This window comes from Natrix helvetica (assembly GCF_964273705.1).
Source record: "Natrix helvetica genome assembly, chromosome: 11".
NCBI lineage: Eukaryota > Metazoa > Chordata > Lepidosauria > Squamata > Natricidae > Natrix > Natrix helvetica.
Window position 1 is genome coordinate 17,784,557 of NC_138562.1, and position 16,176 is coordinate 17,800,732.

The 16,176-nt window shown below is 47.3% G+C and overlaps 1 protein-coding gene across 8 annotated transcripts in view; it reads left to right on the forward strand.

The window, feature by feature from the left end:
• Nucleotides 1-15,410, forward strand: part of LOC309397837 (A-kinase anchor protein 17B-like) — a 19,991-nt gene extending 4,581 nt beyond the window's left edge. For 3 of the 8 annotated variants that reach the window (XM_081964212.1, XM_081964211.1, XM_081964213.1), the window contains exons 2-7: nucleotides 821-924; nucleotides 2,531-2,657; nucleotides 4,202-4,980; nucleotides 6,263-6,393; nucleotides 9,768-10,008; nucleotides 11,026-15,410. In XM_081964212.1, the coding sequence (XP_081820338.1) occupies nucleotides 4,216-4,980; nucleotides 6,263-6,393; nucleotides 9,768-10,008; nucleotides 11,026-12,657 (2,769 nt within the window). In that variant the 5' untranslated portion in view covers nucleotides 821-924; nucleotides 2,531-2,657; nucleotides 4,202-4,215 and the 3' untranslated portion in view covers nucleotides 12,658-15,410. The remainder of the gene's footprint in view (nucleotides 1-820; nucleotides 925-2,530; nucleotides 2,658-4,201; nucleotides 4,981-6,262; nucleotides 6,394-9,767; nucleotides 10,009-11,025) is intronic. The other 5 variants (XM_081964215.1, XM_081964214.1, XM_081964216.1 and 2 more) reach the window with 3 other exon arrangements.
• Nucleotides 15,411-16,176: the final 766 nt, after the last annotated feature.

Consider the following 16,176-nt stretch of genomic DNA (forward strand, 5'->3'; position numbering starts at 1 on the left):
GGAGCCTCCCACCACCACTACTACAGGTTTGCCCGATCCGGACCGAACCTGGAGTAATCCACCTCTGGGTCATAAGTTCCTTTTTTTTCAGTGATGTCATAACTAAATCCACTGTTGTCACTAAATCACTAAATCCACTGTTGTGAGTCGAGGAGTCCCTTTCTAGGTAGTCACTTAGCGACCATTCAAAGTTACAACGCTGAAAAAATAATGACTTTGGACCAATCGTCGCACTTATGACTATTACAGTATCCCCCGCAGTCACGTGATCAAAATTCAGGGGTTTGGCAATCCGTGTGTATTTATGATGGTTGCGTAACGGTCCCTGAGTCATTGGACCACCATCCGTGACCTTCACAGCCATCCTCATCCTCTTTTAACGATCCCATAATCCCTCTCGGGGTGGCATCTGGGCAACTGAATGGAGCAATCGGAGTGTTTAATGGCCGGATGCCCTTCCTGTCACCAATGCGGAGTTTTGTTCAGCAGATACATGCTCCTTGTGCCCAGAGAGAGACAAAATATCTGCCTCAACTTCCGACAAGTAAAATCACTGGAGGAAGCAGGATTCATTTACCAGCAGCCCGGTTCACTTAACGACTGATTCCCATAACAACCATTGGCATTTTGAAGGCTATGGAATTGGGTGCCACTCAAGTGCTTTGCTTAACCACAGAAATTCTTTCCCCTGCTAGGGTTGTATAGGGTTACCTGTATCTTTTAGAGTTGGAGTTGGGTATTCCAGGGTTTGGACAGTTGAGGATGAGCAATTGAAGGCTCTTAAAATCGTTCTAATTTAATGAGTTTTCTGCATTTCTAGCCAGTCAAGATCAAAAATTCAGCAATGACAAGGTTATGGACTCCCATTTCACATGACCCGTGGTGGATATGATCAGAAATTGAAGCAGATAAAACGATGTTGAGGTTAGTTTGTTTCCCCTGTTCCTCCCTCCCCCCTCCCCACTTAAACCTTTATCTGCGTTCAGATGGGTTTTTATCTGCTGGGTGAATTTGGAGTTCAGGCTCTTACGTGGAGCCGGGCCTCTTGATTAATCGACTGATCCCTAGAACAGCAACACAGCTTTGAAAAAGATTTCGGACGTTAGAAAATAGAGACTCACGTAATGCTGTCTTTAAAATTAAGAATAAAAATACGCAAATAAGGAACGGAGGCCTAGATGAGCACGAGGTCATTATGTGAGTTTACTTTTGAGCCTCAGCACCATGCAGAGTTCACACAGACAAGGAACTACCATCTAGAAATAACTTTACCAAGTAAGGAAAAACAAGGCAAAGTGTAATTTTAGCCATTTTGCAGAAAATCCACCCCATCGTTTGCCTGGAAAAAAAGAAGAAAAGAGCAATTACACCAGAGCTGAGGGAGGTGGGTGGTTTCTAAATACGATATATAAAAATATATAGATATAATAAGGCAAACACGGCGTCAGACCATTATAAAAACTGAATTTAGCTAGGAGTAGCAAAGGCCCTTTAAGTCGAAGGAAATTTTCCGTTTGGTTTGCTCGCTAAGATTTCTGTGGTTACGAAGAATATACAGAGTTTCAGAACACATGAAGAAATTGCTTTCAAAACCAGGAGACCTGTTTACCCCCTGCAATTAACCCAGAAATAAATTCAGATTAAGTTAGGTGTTTTCCAATGTTCTCTAGAGCAGGGCCAGCAACTTTGCAGCCGTATGTGGCTCTTCCATCCCTCTGCTGCGTCTCCCTGTCACTTAAAATATGCGTCACAACCGCCAATGCGCGACACCCATCAGCATGCGATGGATTGAGCTTTTTGACCCCCGGTAGGCCAACCCTGGATAAATATAAGAAAAGAAAAGTTTCAGAAGAAAAAAAGAGCATTTAATTCAACGACATATGCTAGTTTTGTGGCCACTCAGAAAATAAGTCAGGCACTGGAAGGAGTTTTGTGGCCTCTGATATTTTCTTTTCTGTGGGAAAATGGGTCCAAATGGCTCTTGGAGTGTTTTAAGGTTGCCGATTCCTGAACGAGAGACCTGTTTGTCCCAGAGGTTGGCTGTGTACAAGTTGCAGACCTGTTTGGCTGCCATGTTGAAAATGGGCTGGTTTGACTCATTTTAAGACCCCTTGAAATGCCACCCTTCGTGTTGCAGGGAACTCTTGTATCCCCGACTCTGAGTTGGCGGGTGTGTTTATTTCAAGAGGTTGTTTATCGGAAAGAGAGCCAGTTCTGTTGTTCTCCATCGGCAGCACGTTTTGTGGACGTACAGCTGTGATGGAGATGTTTTGTAAAGGAAGGGCACAGGTGATGCCTTTGCCTCTGGGTGCATTTGATTGTTCAGCCTCCCTTGAGTTCTGCAATTGGGGTCTGAAAAAAATCTCCGAAGAGAGTAGAATCCGCTAGCAACCTTCCTCTGCACATTTGCGCCCTGGCAAGGTTGCGTGGAGAACGCTTTTGAGAACAAAGGAACGTCTCTCAATAACTTTTTAACATTCGGTAGACGGTTCCGAGTATACGAACCAAAATACTCCCATTTGCCATGCAGAGCCTGAAGACAAGACTGGCAGAGAACAGGGACATGCGTTCCAAAGAGCCAAACATTGTCGCCAAGATCAAAAAAGTAACTGGAATCTCCACCACCTATTAATCACTTCTCAAAGGGCGCAATCGAGGTTTGTACTGGTTTAATTCTTGCATGGGCTTGGCAGAATAGATGGTTCTAGGCTAGTTAAAAGAAAGACAGATAGAGCAGATATATTTAGCACTTGAACTGGTTAAAAACTGAAAAATATATTTGCATGTCTCAGAACTGTAAGACAACAGTGGAAAAATGGCAAAAAGCATTTCAGGGCTCTACCCGATAGTATTGATAAAATTGAGCTTACCCAGAAAAAGTGGGTTTGGGGGCTATTTGCAAATTAGTTAAAGTAGTTTTTTTTTAATATGAATAATAAGCACTTTTAATCAGTGGCAATCTTGTTTGTTAAAAATTTCAACGTTTGACGTGTGCAATTTACTTGACCCTTTGATCTAGTGTGCAATATGCAGAAGGTTTCCCCCCTCCCCATATGCTCTTGCTAGAATTATTAAATGGTGCATATTTTTTTTAAAGTTCTTAATATTAACAATCCTAATTGTCCCTTATTAGTAGTGAAATAATTGGAAGTGGATGAAATTTCTAAGTAAACAGAATTCTGTCTAAAGATGTTCTCCAGCTTAGAGTCTGTCAGATCAATTCCTGATTGGCATTTTTTTTCCTTGATGTTTTTAAAGGCCCGTCTCTTCCTGAAGAACAATTCAAATGAATCTTCGTTTTTTTAATTTCCATCAACAGCTTTTTGCTGAAGGTTTAGTTTGATAATTTTAAGCCCTCATGCAATTCAGTTAAAGATCATATTAGTTATGCTTGTTATAACACAGTAAAAACAATGCGACTGCACTGAGTTTTAAACAAGTAGATGCTATGATATTGCAATGAACAAAGATGCAAGTTTAAATTGGATTAAATCCCACTGTAATGAGGTCACCTGAATAACCCTTTCTAAAAACCAATGAGGCTACCACAACAAACTCGGTGAGGTGCTTGGTGTTCTCTGAGCTTGGTTATATCTTGCAGACGTTTCATTCCCAAACTAGGTAACGTCATCAGTGCTAGACTAAAGTACTAGCACTAATGATGTGACCTAACTTGGTGATGAAGCATCTGAAAGAAAACAACCAAGCTCAGGGAGCCCCCAAGGACCTCCCTTTTCAAACTCTGAACTACCAATGTTCTCCTCCATCAGATATAAGTATGTTTACAATTTCTTAAATCAAGGGTCCCCAACCTCTGGGCCTCAGCTCACTACCGGCTGCGGCCCATTTGGACTGACAGGAGATTGAAGGTTTGAAGGGCAGATGTCTATGGAGATTCTCAGTCATTCAGACCATGGTTGTCCCAAAGGTGCTTTTTTTCCCCCAAGAGGCAACTGGACTTTCTGATTTTTCTTTGAAGATGTTTTGCTTCTCATCCAGCTCTGAGAGAAGCTGAAAAAGCGTCTTGCATGAGAAGTGACATGTCTTCAAAGGAAAAACCAACCCACCAAAAAGTCCAATCGCCTCTTGAAAAAGCACCTTTGGGTTTGAAGGGTAGACGGGCCCAAAGCCACTTTAACCAGAAGTCAATGAGTGTCGTTTTTGGCCCACGTAAGTTGCCTTTGAATTGTTTTTCCCGAAGGACATCCGGACGCCATGACGGTCACCCTTGTCTGCGACCCCTCCGAAGCCACGGAGCTGTGCGCCTCCCAGCAGCTCTATCTGAAGCCGGTTGCGAAACTGAGCATCAGCGTGGTGCTTCCTCCGGAACACACCGGATCGACCCGGGCTTTCTCCAAGTGGGAAGTGATGGACAAGCTGAAGAACATGATCTCCCCGGACCAGTTCACCAGTGTGAAGGTGTCCAAGAGCACCAAGGCCTTCATCCGGTTTGAAGGAGAGGCCGAAACCAGGCGCTTGGTCTCCAGCCTGAAGGAGAAGCTCCACGGCCAGCGGATCACGCTGAACGGATTTAAGGTAGACCTGCAGGTGGTGGCTACGGAAACCCCTCCCGATGTCCCGCCTACTCAGGAATCCGAGTCCCAGGACAAGGCCCCAAAACAGCCGGAGGAGGAGCCGCTAAGCCAGGCGGTTCCCGACTGCGTCCATCTGGAAGGCCTGCCCTGCAAGTGGTTCGCCCCCAAAGGTTCAGAGAGCGAGACCCCCAGCGAGGAGGTCTTGAGGACGGTCTTTGGCGCTTTCGGGACAATCAGGAACGTGGACATCCCCATGCTGGACCCCTACAGGGACGAAACGGTGGGGAGGAGCAGGAACCACTTCGTTTTCCGCGGGATGAGGTCCTTCGAGGCCTTTGTCCAGTATCAAGAGTCCGAATCGTTCGCCAGGGCCATGGAGACCCTGAAGGGCATGAAACTGATGTTCAAGGCCGACGACGGCAAAGCTCTCGCCTGTAACATTAAGGTAAGGCGCCGTGCGCCCGTGGGGACATTCGGTAAGCCAGGATCGCAAAAAAGAAAGAAACCCGAACTTAGCCAGAAATAGTGATCAATCGAGTCTGGAATGGGTCGATCGGAGAGTGCTCATCGGCTCTGCTTCCTCTCCGACGTCGTGCTTTTGATGACTGTTTTGGCAAAAACTAGGATTGACTTCCAATTTTTTGCCAAAACAGCGGCCAAAGCAAAGGCGGGGCTTCGCTTCGTTAAGTCTTTGGCATCTGCTTCATGGCTACTGCAAAAATGGTCATTGGGTTGGTCGCACGGAAGATCTATTTTAAGACCGTCCCGTTAATGATTTTGATTGACGGGTAGGTCCCACAACCGTCATAACTCGAGCATGACTAACGGTACTTTTATAAGGGGCCAATATCGCCCTATGTCTTCTGTATTTCGTTCTGAGAGCAGGGGTGTCAAACTCGATTTCATTGAGGGCCGCATCAGGGCTGTATTTCACCTCAGAGGGGCGTGGCCGTGGGGGCGTAGCCAGGTCGACGTCACTCATGTTGGGGACACGTTTGGTGGCCAAGTGCTAAGGTAGAACTTTCCTTCCTTCCTTCCTTCCTTCCTTCCTTCCTTCCTTTTCTTTTTCTTCCTTTTCCCTCCCTCTTCATTCTCCTTTCTTCTTCCCCACTTTCCTTCTTTTTTCCTTCCTTGCTCTCTTCCCATCTTCCCTTCTTCTTCTTTATCTTTCCCTCCCTCCTTTCCTGTTCCCTTCTTGCATGTTCAAATGCCAAAGGGGAAACATTTCTGCTTTTTCTTTTGTGTTTAGTTTGTTTTGCTAGCCCCCCCTCCCTTCCCCTTTCCCCAGCTCCGTTTTCAGCCCTGCAGGCCCGATCTAAGCACCCCACGGTCCTTGAGTTGGATACCCCTGTTCTAGAGTACAACTCTTTGGCCTACAAATAATAAGCAACTGTACGTGTATATACTGTGTTTCCTCAAAAATAAGACAGGGTCTTATTTTCTTTTGACCCCTGAAATAAGCGCTTGGGCTTATTTTGGGGGGAGGTCTTATTATTTTTGAGGTGCAGGAAGTCCGTGGTCACCTCAAGGCTGCTGCTGTGTTGCAATGTTTTCAGGGAGGGCTTTTTTTCGCGGGAGGGCTTATTTGAGCACATGCGCTCAAAAGCTCAATGGGGCTTATTATCCGGGGAGGTTTTATTTTGGGGGAAAGTGTGTGTACGTGTGTGTGTGTGTGTATGTGTGGGTCCGAACTAGCCATGCGCTTTGTTGTTGCTGTTTTGAAACAGGTGACATCCGACACCACTAATCATTTCAGTGAGAATGCCATAAAACAGAGAACCCTAGAGAGATTAACCCTCCAAGGCCTAGAGCGAGAGAGAAAGAGAGAGGAGAACAGAGGGAGAAAAGGGACGGAAAGGTGAGGACCTTAAATCATTGCCTTTCGTGATCAAATCATTCGCGTTAATCGTTCTTTTATTGGGAGGGAAAACGCACGTCAGTGCGTGGGGCGGAATTTGACTTGAAAGGACCAAATCACGTTGGACCTCCCTGCCTTTCAAACTGTGGACCAAGAGCATTGACATTTTCTGGGTGGGTGGGTAGGAAGTTCGTCATGGTCTTTTTCGACCGAGGACAAGCGGGTAGTCCTTGACTTATAACGATTCGTTTAGTGACCAAGTTGCGACGACCACGAAAAACGTGAGTCTTCCCCAATCCTCACGCGCGTTTACAATGAGGGGTTGCAGCTTTTGACCCGTTTGTCACCTCCCCAGCTGGCTTCTCTCCAGCAAAGTCAACAGGGGGAAGCCAGCTTTGCTTAACGACCTTGTGATTCACTTAACAACGGATCGTTAATATAAGATGGAGCTCATTCAGCAACCTCCTTGCTTTAGCGACAGAAATTCTGCCCCCCCCTCCCAATTACGATTCTAAGTCAAGGGTACATGTCCTATTTTTCCATAATTTGTTTTGGGTTGGCTAGCAAAGAGACAAGCGGATCAATTCCACCACCACGTTCCTTCAAAACAGGCTGCTAATTCCTGGAAATCTTACTCAGGACACTGTCTCGCCTCCTGAGATTTCAGCGAATGTTTTCCCCGACATCCCACATATATTATTTATCGTGTGAGTTTGTACTCTCACTGCTGAATACTAGTAGTGGCCAAAATTGTGGAAACCTTTTGGGAAAAGTATACCGTGTTTTTGAGGTTTGACGGCTAATAACACCACTTTTTTTTTTTTTTGAGTAATACCATAAAATTATAGATCAATGGAAAGATAATTTAATCAAGACTCTAGAAAGAGTGTAGAGAAGAGCAACCAAGAGGGTTAGGGGACTGGAGGCTAAAACCTACGATGAACGGTTGCAGGAACGGGGCATGGCTAGTCTAGTGAAGAGAAGGACCAGGGGAGACAGGATAGCATCCTTCCAATATTTAAGGGGCTGCCACAGAGAGGAAGGGGATCAAGCTTTTTTCCAAAGCCCCCGAAGGCCAGACAAGGAATAATGGATGGAAACTGACCAAGGAGAGATTCAACCTGGAAATAAGGAGGAACTTTCTGACAGGGAGAACAATCAACCCATGGAACAGAAGTTGCCTTCGGAAGTTGTGGGAGCTTCATCACTGGAAGCTTTCAAGAAGAGACTGGACTGCCCTCGGTCAGAAATGATGTAGGGTCTTCTGCTTGAGTGGGTGGTTTGGACTAGATGACCTACAAGGTCTCTTCCAACTCTGCTAATCTGTTAAAATCCAGAGTGGACTGTTACATCTGCTTGTAACTTTATAGTACTGTTGTTTTCTCAGTCTGCTTTGCTTCTCCCAGTGGGTTCTGCAGACATAAAAGTACACCTGAGCTCTGTTAGCTTTTCTTTTTTAATTCTGCAGGGAGGGTTCCAGGCAGTCCGTTGGGTTTGGAACAAAAGTTGTTATGCTACAGACCAAAATAGCTTTGCAACTCTCTCAACAAATGCAGTGCTTGCAGGGTTCTCCGTTCCCATCCTTCAAACCACTCAGCAATTGTATATCAAACGCAGGCTTTTTGTTTCTAGGGGCTGAATGATATGGTGCAATTGCTTAGCGTTTACCCCTTTGTACAAAATTACAACAGATTTAGGTAGCGTCTCCGAAGCTGTGTGTGTGTGTGGGGAAATTATTCTTTGTTAAATTTATCTGCCGCTTGTCTCCCCTGGGGCCACTCTAAGCGGCTTAAAAATATTTATAAAGGAAGAGAACGAAAGGAGTGTAAAACAGAACAGAAGGAAAATAATAAATAGGAAAAAAGCAACACAATGAGACTCCAGGGCAGTGATGGCGAAGCTTTTCGGCTTTTCAAGTGCAAAAAAGGGAGTGCGTGCGTAGGCACGCTTAGTGCACACAAGCACGCTCATTGGGGGTGCAACTCGGAAGAGGAGCGCCCCAAGGGGCATGCACACGCAGAAAAATGAACTCCGGATTTCCGGTGCACGCATACGCACCAATCAGCTAGTCTTCCGGTTACTGTCACACCTGCGCGTGCAACGATCGCGTGAAGGTCAGCTGATCGTCGCACGCACACCAGAAACCTGGAAGAGAAACGGGTGCCAGCTGACATGGCTCCGCATGCCACTTCGGGCATCCGTGCCATAGGTTCTCCATCATGACTATAGGGAGATGGTCGGTTAAGAAATGTGAGAATAAATTAAAAAATGAATATATCAATAGGACGTATTTGCTTCACCACTGTGGCGTGACTCATTTAAAGACTGCTTTAGTTAGCCATGGACATGCTTCTTTTCTCAAGCATAACGGATGAGCCAATTAGGGACCATCCTGAGTTACAACTGTGGACATAAGTCAAGGACTATCTCTTTAGTCTGCTGTATCACTTGATCGCAGAAGGCTCAGAACAGCAGTGGGAAACCACGGGTGGTCTCCTTTGAGAGGAGATGCTGGAGGCGGGGGGGGGGCAGAATAATCTGATCCTCCTCCATGCAGTCGATGTAGAAGGAATATCTGCAACCACTGCTTAAAAGAGAAAAATCGATCTAGGAATCACACCCAGAGGCAGCCAGTAATTTCTTTCGAACACACCGATTTATTTCTTTTGTAAAAATTTGCTGCCACATTTGTGATGACCCATGACTTATTCCCCTGCAAGCCGATTGCCTTGGGAGCTTTGTTTTCACCCTGCTGTCCCCCTAAAACATACAATAAGCAACCTCCGGGCCTCTACTGTAGATAGCTTCCAAGGGCATCCCTCAGATTCTTCGGCGGCTCTTCACGCCAGCCAAGGCTTATGGGAGCTGTGTCACCAGCAGAGTGCATTGCATTCCCAATTTCTGCTCTAAAAAGTTCAGCTGCTTACAAGGCCAGTTGCCGGAGAGGCAGTCGTCTTGGGGACAAGAAGTTAGATTAGAGACAGTTAAGATAACAGAGAAAGGAATAGCGTGACCTCTGAGCGGGAGAGATAGGACTATATGTATGCTGATTTGAAAACAAAAACAAAAACCCACACAGGAGGCAAATTTCAAATGCCCTTGGAGAGGATTAAAGCTTTAATTGGGAGTGTCAGAACGGCCTTGATGTACAGCTGCTAATATCTGAATATTGTAGGAGTGTCAGATCTCTCCACCAGCAGCTCAGATTTCTCTCCAGCTTATTTTACATCTCCTTGGCGGTTTTGTACAGTCGGTAGCAATTAGATTTCACCCGTGGAGGCTCGTTTTACTCTTTTTAACAACCTGCAACACCTGTGCGCAGATAGGCATGTTCCTCTAAAGTTTAGAGTCTAAACGGTTCCGTTATCGCCTAGAAAAAGACGGGAGGAGGAGGACAAGAAAGGCGGCGAAGGAAGGAGGAGGTCTAAGATCAAGAGGCGAGAAAAAAGGCGGATTGACCGAGAGGAGAAACGCCCCAGGAAGCATCTGAAAGCAACAGCTCCAGAAGGACTCAACTCCCCGGACCTGCCTGAGTGGGAGGAAAGAAAATACCTCTTGGCTCAGAGAAGGGTGGAGTCCATCCGACTCCTCACTGTACTGCTAAGCCAAATACAAGTAAGAGAATTTGCAAGCGTATATTCTAAAGAACTCATTTTTTCCGTTCTTTTCCGATCAACCGATTTAAGTTCAAGCAATTGAGCCATAAAATGTTGCTTGGTGTACGTAGCCATTAGGTATTGCACTTAGACTTATATACCGCTTTTCAGTGCTTTCCAGTCACCTCTAAGCTGTATACAGAGTCAGCCTATTGCCCCCAATAATCTGGGTCCTCATTTTACTGACCTTAGAAGGATGGAAGTCTGAGTCAAGCTTGAGCCTGATGAGATTGGAACTCCTGGCAGTGGGCAGAGTTTGCCTGCAATACTACATTCTAACCACTGGGAGGGGAGGGGAGGAGGAAGGAAGGAAGGGCAATAGCAATAGCACTTATATACGGCTTCATAGTGCTTTGCAGTCCTAAGTGGTTTACATAGTCAGCCTATTGACCCTCCAACAATCTGAATCCTCATTTTACCGACCTCAGAAGGGCGGAAGGCTGAGTTAACCTTGAGCCGGTCAGGATCAAACTGCTGGCAGTGGGCAGAATTCACCTGCAATACTGCATTCTTACCTACTGCACCACCATGGTTCTCAGCAATAGCACTTAGACTTATATACCGCTTCACAGTGCTTTCCAGCCCTCTCTAAGCGGTTTACAGAGTCAGCCCCTTGCCCCCAACAATCTGGGTCCTCAACAATATGCCCCATATATGTTTCTTAAAATGCTTTAATTGTTTTATAATCTTAGAATTGTAAACCACTCAGGATCACAAGGTTGAATTGGGAGGCTATATAAAACAAATCAGATCGCATCGCCTCAGATCAAATTAAATCAAATTAAACTGATCAGTCTAAGAAGAGGTTGGCGCTCTCGCCTCACAATCCTGAGGCTGTGAGTTCACTCCTAGGCAGAGGCAGATAGAGTGGATGAAAGTCAAATGGCATGTAAGAGCTTTCATTGTTAAGACTGCGTGAGAATTTCCTTGGCTTCGTTGTGCAGTAATTCCGATTGTCTTTCCGTTTCTCCTCAAGAATTTTGTGCTGTCCTCTGGACAAACGGAGGCCCATCTTCCGGAGCCCCAACCCGAAGAGGAGAAGATTTCTTCCACCCCTCCCGTAGAGGAGGCACACGAGGAGGAGGAGACGGATGTGCCTCCCCTTCAACATCCAGAAGTGGAGGATGAGACTCAGCCTGTCTGCCCCGATGCCCTGCTGGAAATCGTGGCGATCGAAGAAGAGAAAGAAGAGCGATTCCTGGCTGAAGACCTGCCTGCCTCCCCTCCTTCCTTCGGGAGAGCTCTTTCGAACGAACCCGCTGCCAGGGCCGTCACCAGCCACTTCACGGAGAACGTTATACACCCCTTTCATGCCGGGGGTTTGCTGCAAGTCACGGTCACTCAGGACTGCCAAGCGATAGACTCGTCTCCCGAAAGGTGGGATTACCTGAGACCCCACTTGGGTTCCTTCAAGGATGCTCCCGACGCAGCCCGGGAGAAGAAGCAAAAGGTTTATGAAACAGATGAATTCATACATTATTTACTCAACTACTACCAAACGCCCCGATACGCACGGATCTGTCCCAGCGCGCAAAGCCCGTCGGATACCTCTTGGTGGAACAGGGTGGTGTCCTGTTCCGGAGATGGCTTCCGGGTCAAACTGAAGAATAGAGACGAGGACTGTTGGAGAGAAGAGAGTTTAGGATCGGATCTTCCTGAAAACGAGCCTCGGGAGGATGACGAGGGCGACCCCTGGGAAATGACCGACGGACGATCCGAGCCTGTAGAAGACCCGGCATGCCCTCAGGAGTTTAGCGAAAGTTACCAGGGAGAATGGGACGATTCCCTGGAGGAGGACAGTGTCGGCTCCCCGCCGGACATCTTGCGTAGCCCCATCCCAGCAGGAAGCAACAACATGGCTCACCCAAAGACGTCCCAAGAACAAACGACTGCAATGACGGCCTTGTCATCTCCCACGATGTACAAACTGAAAGATCTGCTGGAAGAGATCAGCAGCGATTCGGAATATTTCAGCGAGGCGTTTAACGAACCCCGGAACACGCCGGAGCAAAGAAACGGCGGCTACCAAGGCAGCGGCAAGACGTGGCCACTCCGCCGCCAGCAGAAGGCCAAAGAGCTCTTGATACGCGTCCAGAACGTGGGCCGCGAGGGCCACGGCGGGAGACATAGCTCCCGCAGCTTCTGCTCCAGTGCAGAATGCTGCGATTCCCCCGGAATGAAGCCCAAGGCAAGGTTCGAGAGACCCGTCGGCCAACTCTGCTACGAAGAGCCGAAATTCCAGTGGCTGTCGAGCGAAGAGGAGCGAGACCTCAGCTGGAAGAAGAAGAAGAAGAGGAAACGGTTCTCCGACAGCTCCTTCCAGGATGAGGAGGCTCCGTTCCCCGAAACCAACCACCGCGGAGAGCTGGAGTCCTTCAGCGAGATCCAGAGGAAATGCAGCAAGCTCATCCATCACAAAGTGAAATGTAAGACTCTCCGGGCCTTGGATGGGACAGTCAACATAAAAGACCTTTTCCGTTTTGGTGCCTCTCAACTGCAGGAGGAAGCTCGCCAGGTGACGACGGACAAGGGGAACGCGGACGTCGGCGAGAGAAGGCGCAGAGCCGAAGAGCGGCAGAGACTTTCCAGGCGCCTGGTGGAAAGGTGATAAAAGAGGGCAGCTCAGGGGTGGAGTAAGAAACGGCGGGACGCGTAGACGGAGGAAGGTGGCCCCCAAAGAACTTGGCGGATAAAGCAAGTCAACGTTGAACGGCCAACAAGACGTCCCCCTCAACTCTTCGGGGTTCCTTGCCTTTCTCCCCCTGCTTTGCAGGGTCCTTTCCTATTGAGAAGAAGCTGGAAATGGTGTCCTCTGGTTTCCCATTGAAATAATCCAGCTCAGCTCATGCCTGGACTCCATCTACCGGGGGGGGGGGGGGCGGCTTGTGGGGAGGAGGGGTGGAGTGGGGAGGAGGTTAGTTTGGTTGATTCCGACGGACGGTGGGAACCTTGGAAACAATTCGAGTAGGAGTTCATATTAGGTCATTTTATACCAACCCTCTAAAAGGGCTTCTCTGCAGAGCCTGAACTTTGATAATATATTGCCTTGGGGCTGGTTGGAGTGTGTGTGTTTGTGTTTAGCTTTGGGTGTACTGGATCTCCTGCATGCTGGAAAAGGAAGAGCAGCACGGGTGAGACACTCTTCGCTTCCTAAAAACAGGTGGCAGAGAGTCGATTTACCAGACTTGAGGTCTGTACGAACCCCCTTTTTTTTCTTTTGAACGACCGTACAATTCGGGAAGTCGTGCATGGTCCCCCAACAGCTCAAAAAAGTCCCTGTCCCCCCCAATTCAAAGACCGAGCGTCTCCCCAATATGGCCAGAAAGAGAAAACGGGGCAGGAGAGAGAAAAAAGTACCATATTTGTAGCAGGCAGAGAAGGAAGATGTTTTTTATAATTTTAACGACAAAAAAACCCACCCCGAGATTAGAAAAAGCTTTATCCAGGATAGCGCGGGGCGAAATTTTGTCCAATCTCTGCCATTTACGGGATCCCCCCTTTGGAAAACCAGGTAACCAAGATACTCAGTTTTTCAACCTGTTGCTGCCTCACTGTTATTCTGCCCTCAAACAAAGCTTTGCGTTGACCCGTCCACTTAAACCCCCCCCCCTGATCTGAGACAAAAACTCTTTCATCTTCATGGAGTGAAGATGATCTCCAGAATTGCAGGGCTCCCCCTAGTCTCCCTGCATTGCTGATCTAAATAAATCCCCTTGAAACGGCCACCAGATCCCGGATGGCAGAAGAAACGCTGATAGGATGAAGGTACCGGCCATTCCCATGTACTGGACTGACAGCATCTTTGGAGGATGCTGGGGCTTAAATGGGCAGAAACTGGGAAAGCATGAAATCTACCGAGTGCCGTGATGGCAAACCGATGAGGTCACGCGTGCCAGAGGTGGCACGGTGAGCCCTCTCTGGGGGCTCCTGCAATGTCATCAGCTGCTCTTCTCGTTTCAGGTGCGCATGCTGGTCTTCACGGGCGCTAGAGCATCAGAAAATGGCACAAAAACAGCCCGAAAAATGCCCCCAAACCGGGCCGTTTTCAGGCTGTATTTTGGACCGTTTTCAGGCCATTTTGGGGGGCCGGAAACAGCCCCAAAACATGGCCTAAAAACCACACGAAAAGTGGTCTGAAAACGGCCTGAAAACAGCCAAAAACAGGCATGCTTGCTCCCGCCAGTTGGTCTTTGGATTTCCGGCACTCCGGCGGACGCAAGCATGCACGCGTGTTCTGGTTTGGGCACAGTGCCAAAAAGGTTCGCCATCGCTGACCTAACGTTTCCATCTTGCAGCTTCCGTCCATTGAATCCCCTTCAGCTCCCCGTATGAGCACCTTCGTGCTTCCTTTGAGCTCATCTTGCAAATCTTCATTGCATCCACTTTGATCCCGATTTAACGTCCTGTGCCCAGAAACTAGAGTCTCCATCTGAGATAGGTAGAGCTTTGGACATCGCTTTCCCCTCCAGGGAAGCTCTCCAGAGGGCCTCCTCCAGTGGGGGCTTTCCCTTCCTTTGTCGGTCTGTTGCCGATTTAGTGACTTTGCAAGAGCCACACAGTGGGTTTCGGGCAGGTTTCTTTGTAGGAAGACCCCCCCCCCCCCCCGAGACTCTCAGCGTAGGTTTTTTCAACGGAGACCTTCTTGGCATCCGTGGCACAAAAGTTAGTTTGAACGGTAAAAACGGAGTTACGGAAACTTCTTGGTTGATGTTTGGGATGCCCGTTAGCAAGACAAAACCTCTGGGGCGGTGTTAAATTGCTTGAAACAAACACAGGGCTGGTGAAAACTGAAAGGACCCCCCCACCCCTCTTAAATGGCTGTCACCACATTTGATGATTTGGCCCTTCTTTGAGAGTGCCTACCAAATGGTCTCGCTCTGGATCGCAGGACCGTAATTTCCTAGAGAACAATTCCATGCAAAGGGGGCGGGGAGACAAGGACGTTTTGGTTCCAGTTTTCGCTTCACTTTTAACGTGATTTATTTATTCCACGTCATAGTACTTTTTAGTGATATGACTTAGCTAGCATACGTTTGTTGAACTTGGGCTCCGATAAAAGTAGTAAAAGAACCCCAAAAGTACGCAGGGATTTTTCTGTGCTTTAAGGCTGTTTTTTTTGTGTGTGTCCTGCTGCTGGTCATCGGTGGTGGTTTCTTTCGGCTTTTGAAAGTCCCAACTTTAAAACTCTTAAAGCTAAATCTTTTCTGCTTTGCTCTGGTGAGGGGAAAAGAAATGCGTTTCCCGAGCGGGTGAGTGAAAAGTATTTTTCTCTATAAAAAGAACTTTTTTGTACTTGCATTGTTTCTTAGCCCTCTGGATCCAATGGAAAGTTAGCTGTGAATAAAATTTGTTTTCTAGGAACATCCTTCCGGGAACTACGGTGATGTTTGTTTTCGTTGCAGACGCGATTTCCGGGTTTCCCCCCGCCCCCCATTTTGAGTCTTTCTCTCTTTCGTCTTTGTTTGGAACTGATTTGCAGATGTGCATACTCCTTTTGAATAAAACATTTGCGCTCACTTTTCAAAAGTGCTTGGTTCCTTCACTGGAAAATCACCGAACCTGTTTTATAAGCCTAAAAGACCAAGGAAGAATGCAGCTTCCCAACACGCCTGTATTCTCCAGCTTCTGGGAAAGGACTTACTGGGGTTAGCATCATAATCAAAAGTATAGGCAGTCCAAGCTCGCTCTCTCTCTCTCTCTCTCTTTCTCTCTCTCTCTCTCTCTCTCTCTCTCTCATCTATCTATCTCTCATCTATCTATCTCTCATCTATCTGTCTATCTATTATCTATCTATCTATCTATCTATCATCTATCAATCTAATGGCCCTGTGTGTGTATTCCAGCATAACTCTAGAACACCTCGAGTAATTTCAACCAAACATGGTACACAGATACCTTACTCTCTGGAGACAAATACTGAAACATTGGAAAAATACCCCTAAGGCCCCTCGGGGTGTGTGCTGTGTTAAGATACAGCCTGCTGTGCCTTCAAATGGCTTCTACTGTACTGCCTTCAAATGGCTTCTACTGTACAGTGGCGAAGTTGCCATGGTAACGGCTTCATAGCACTTCACAAGGGGGCTCCCTCTGTTAAGGGGGAAGATCCAACATTAGCAACTACGTTTCT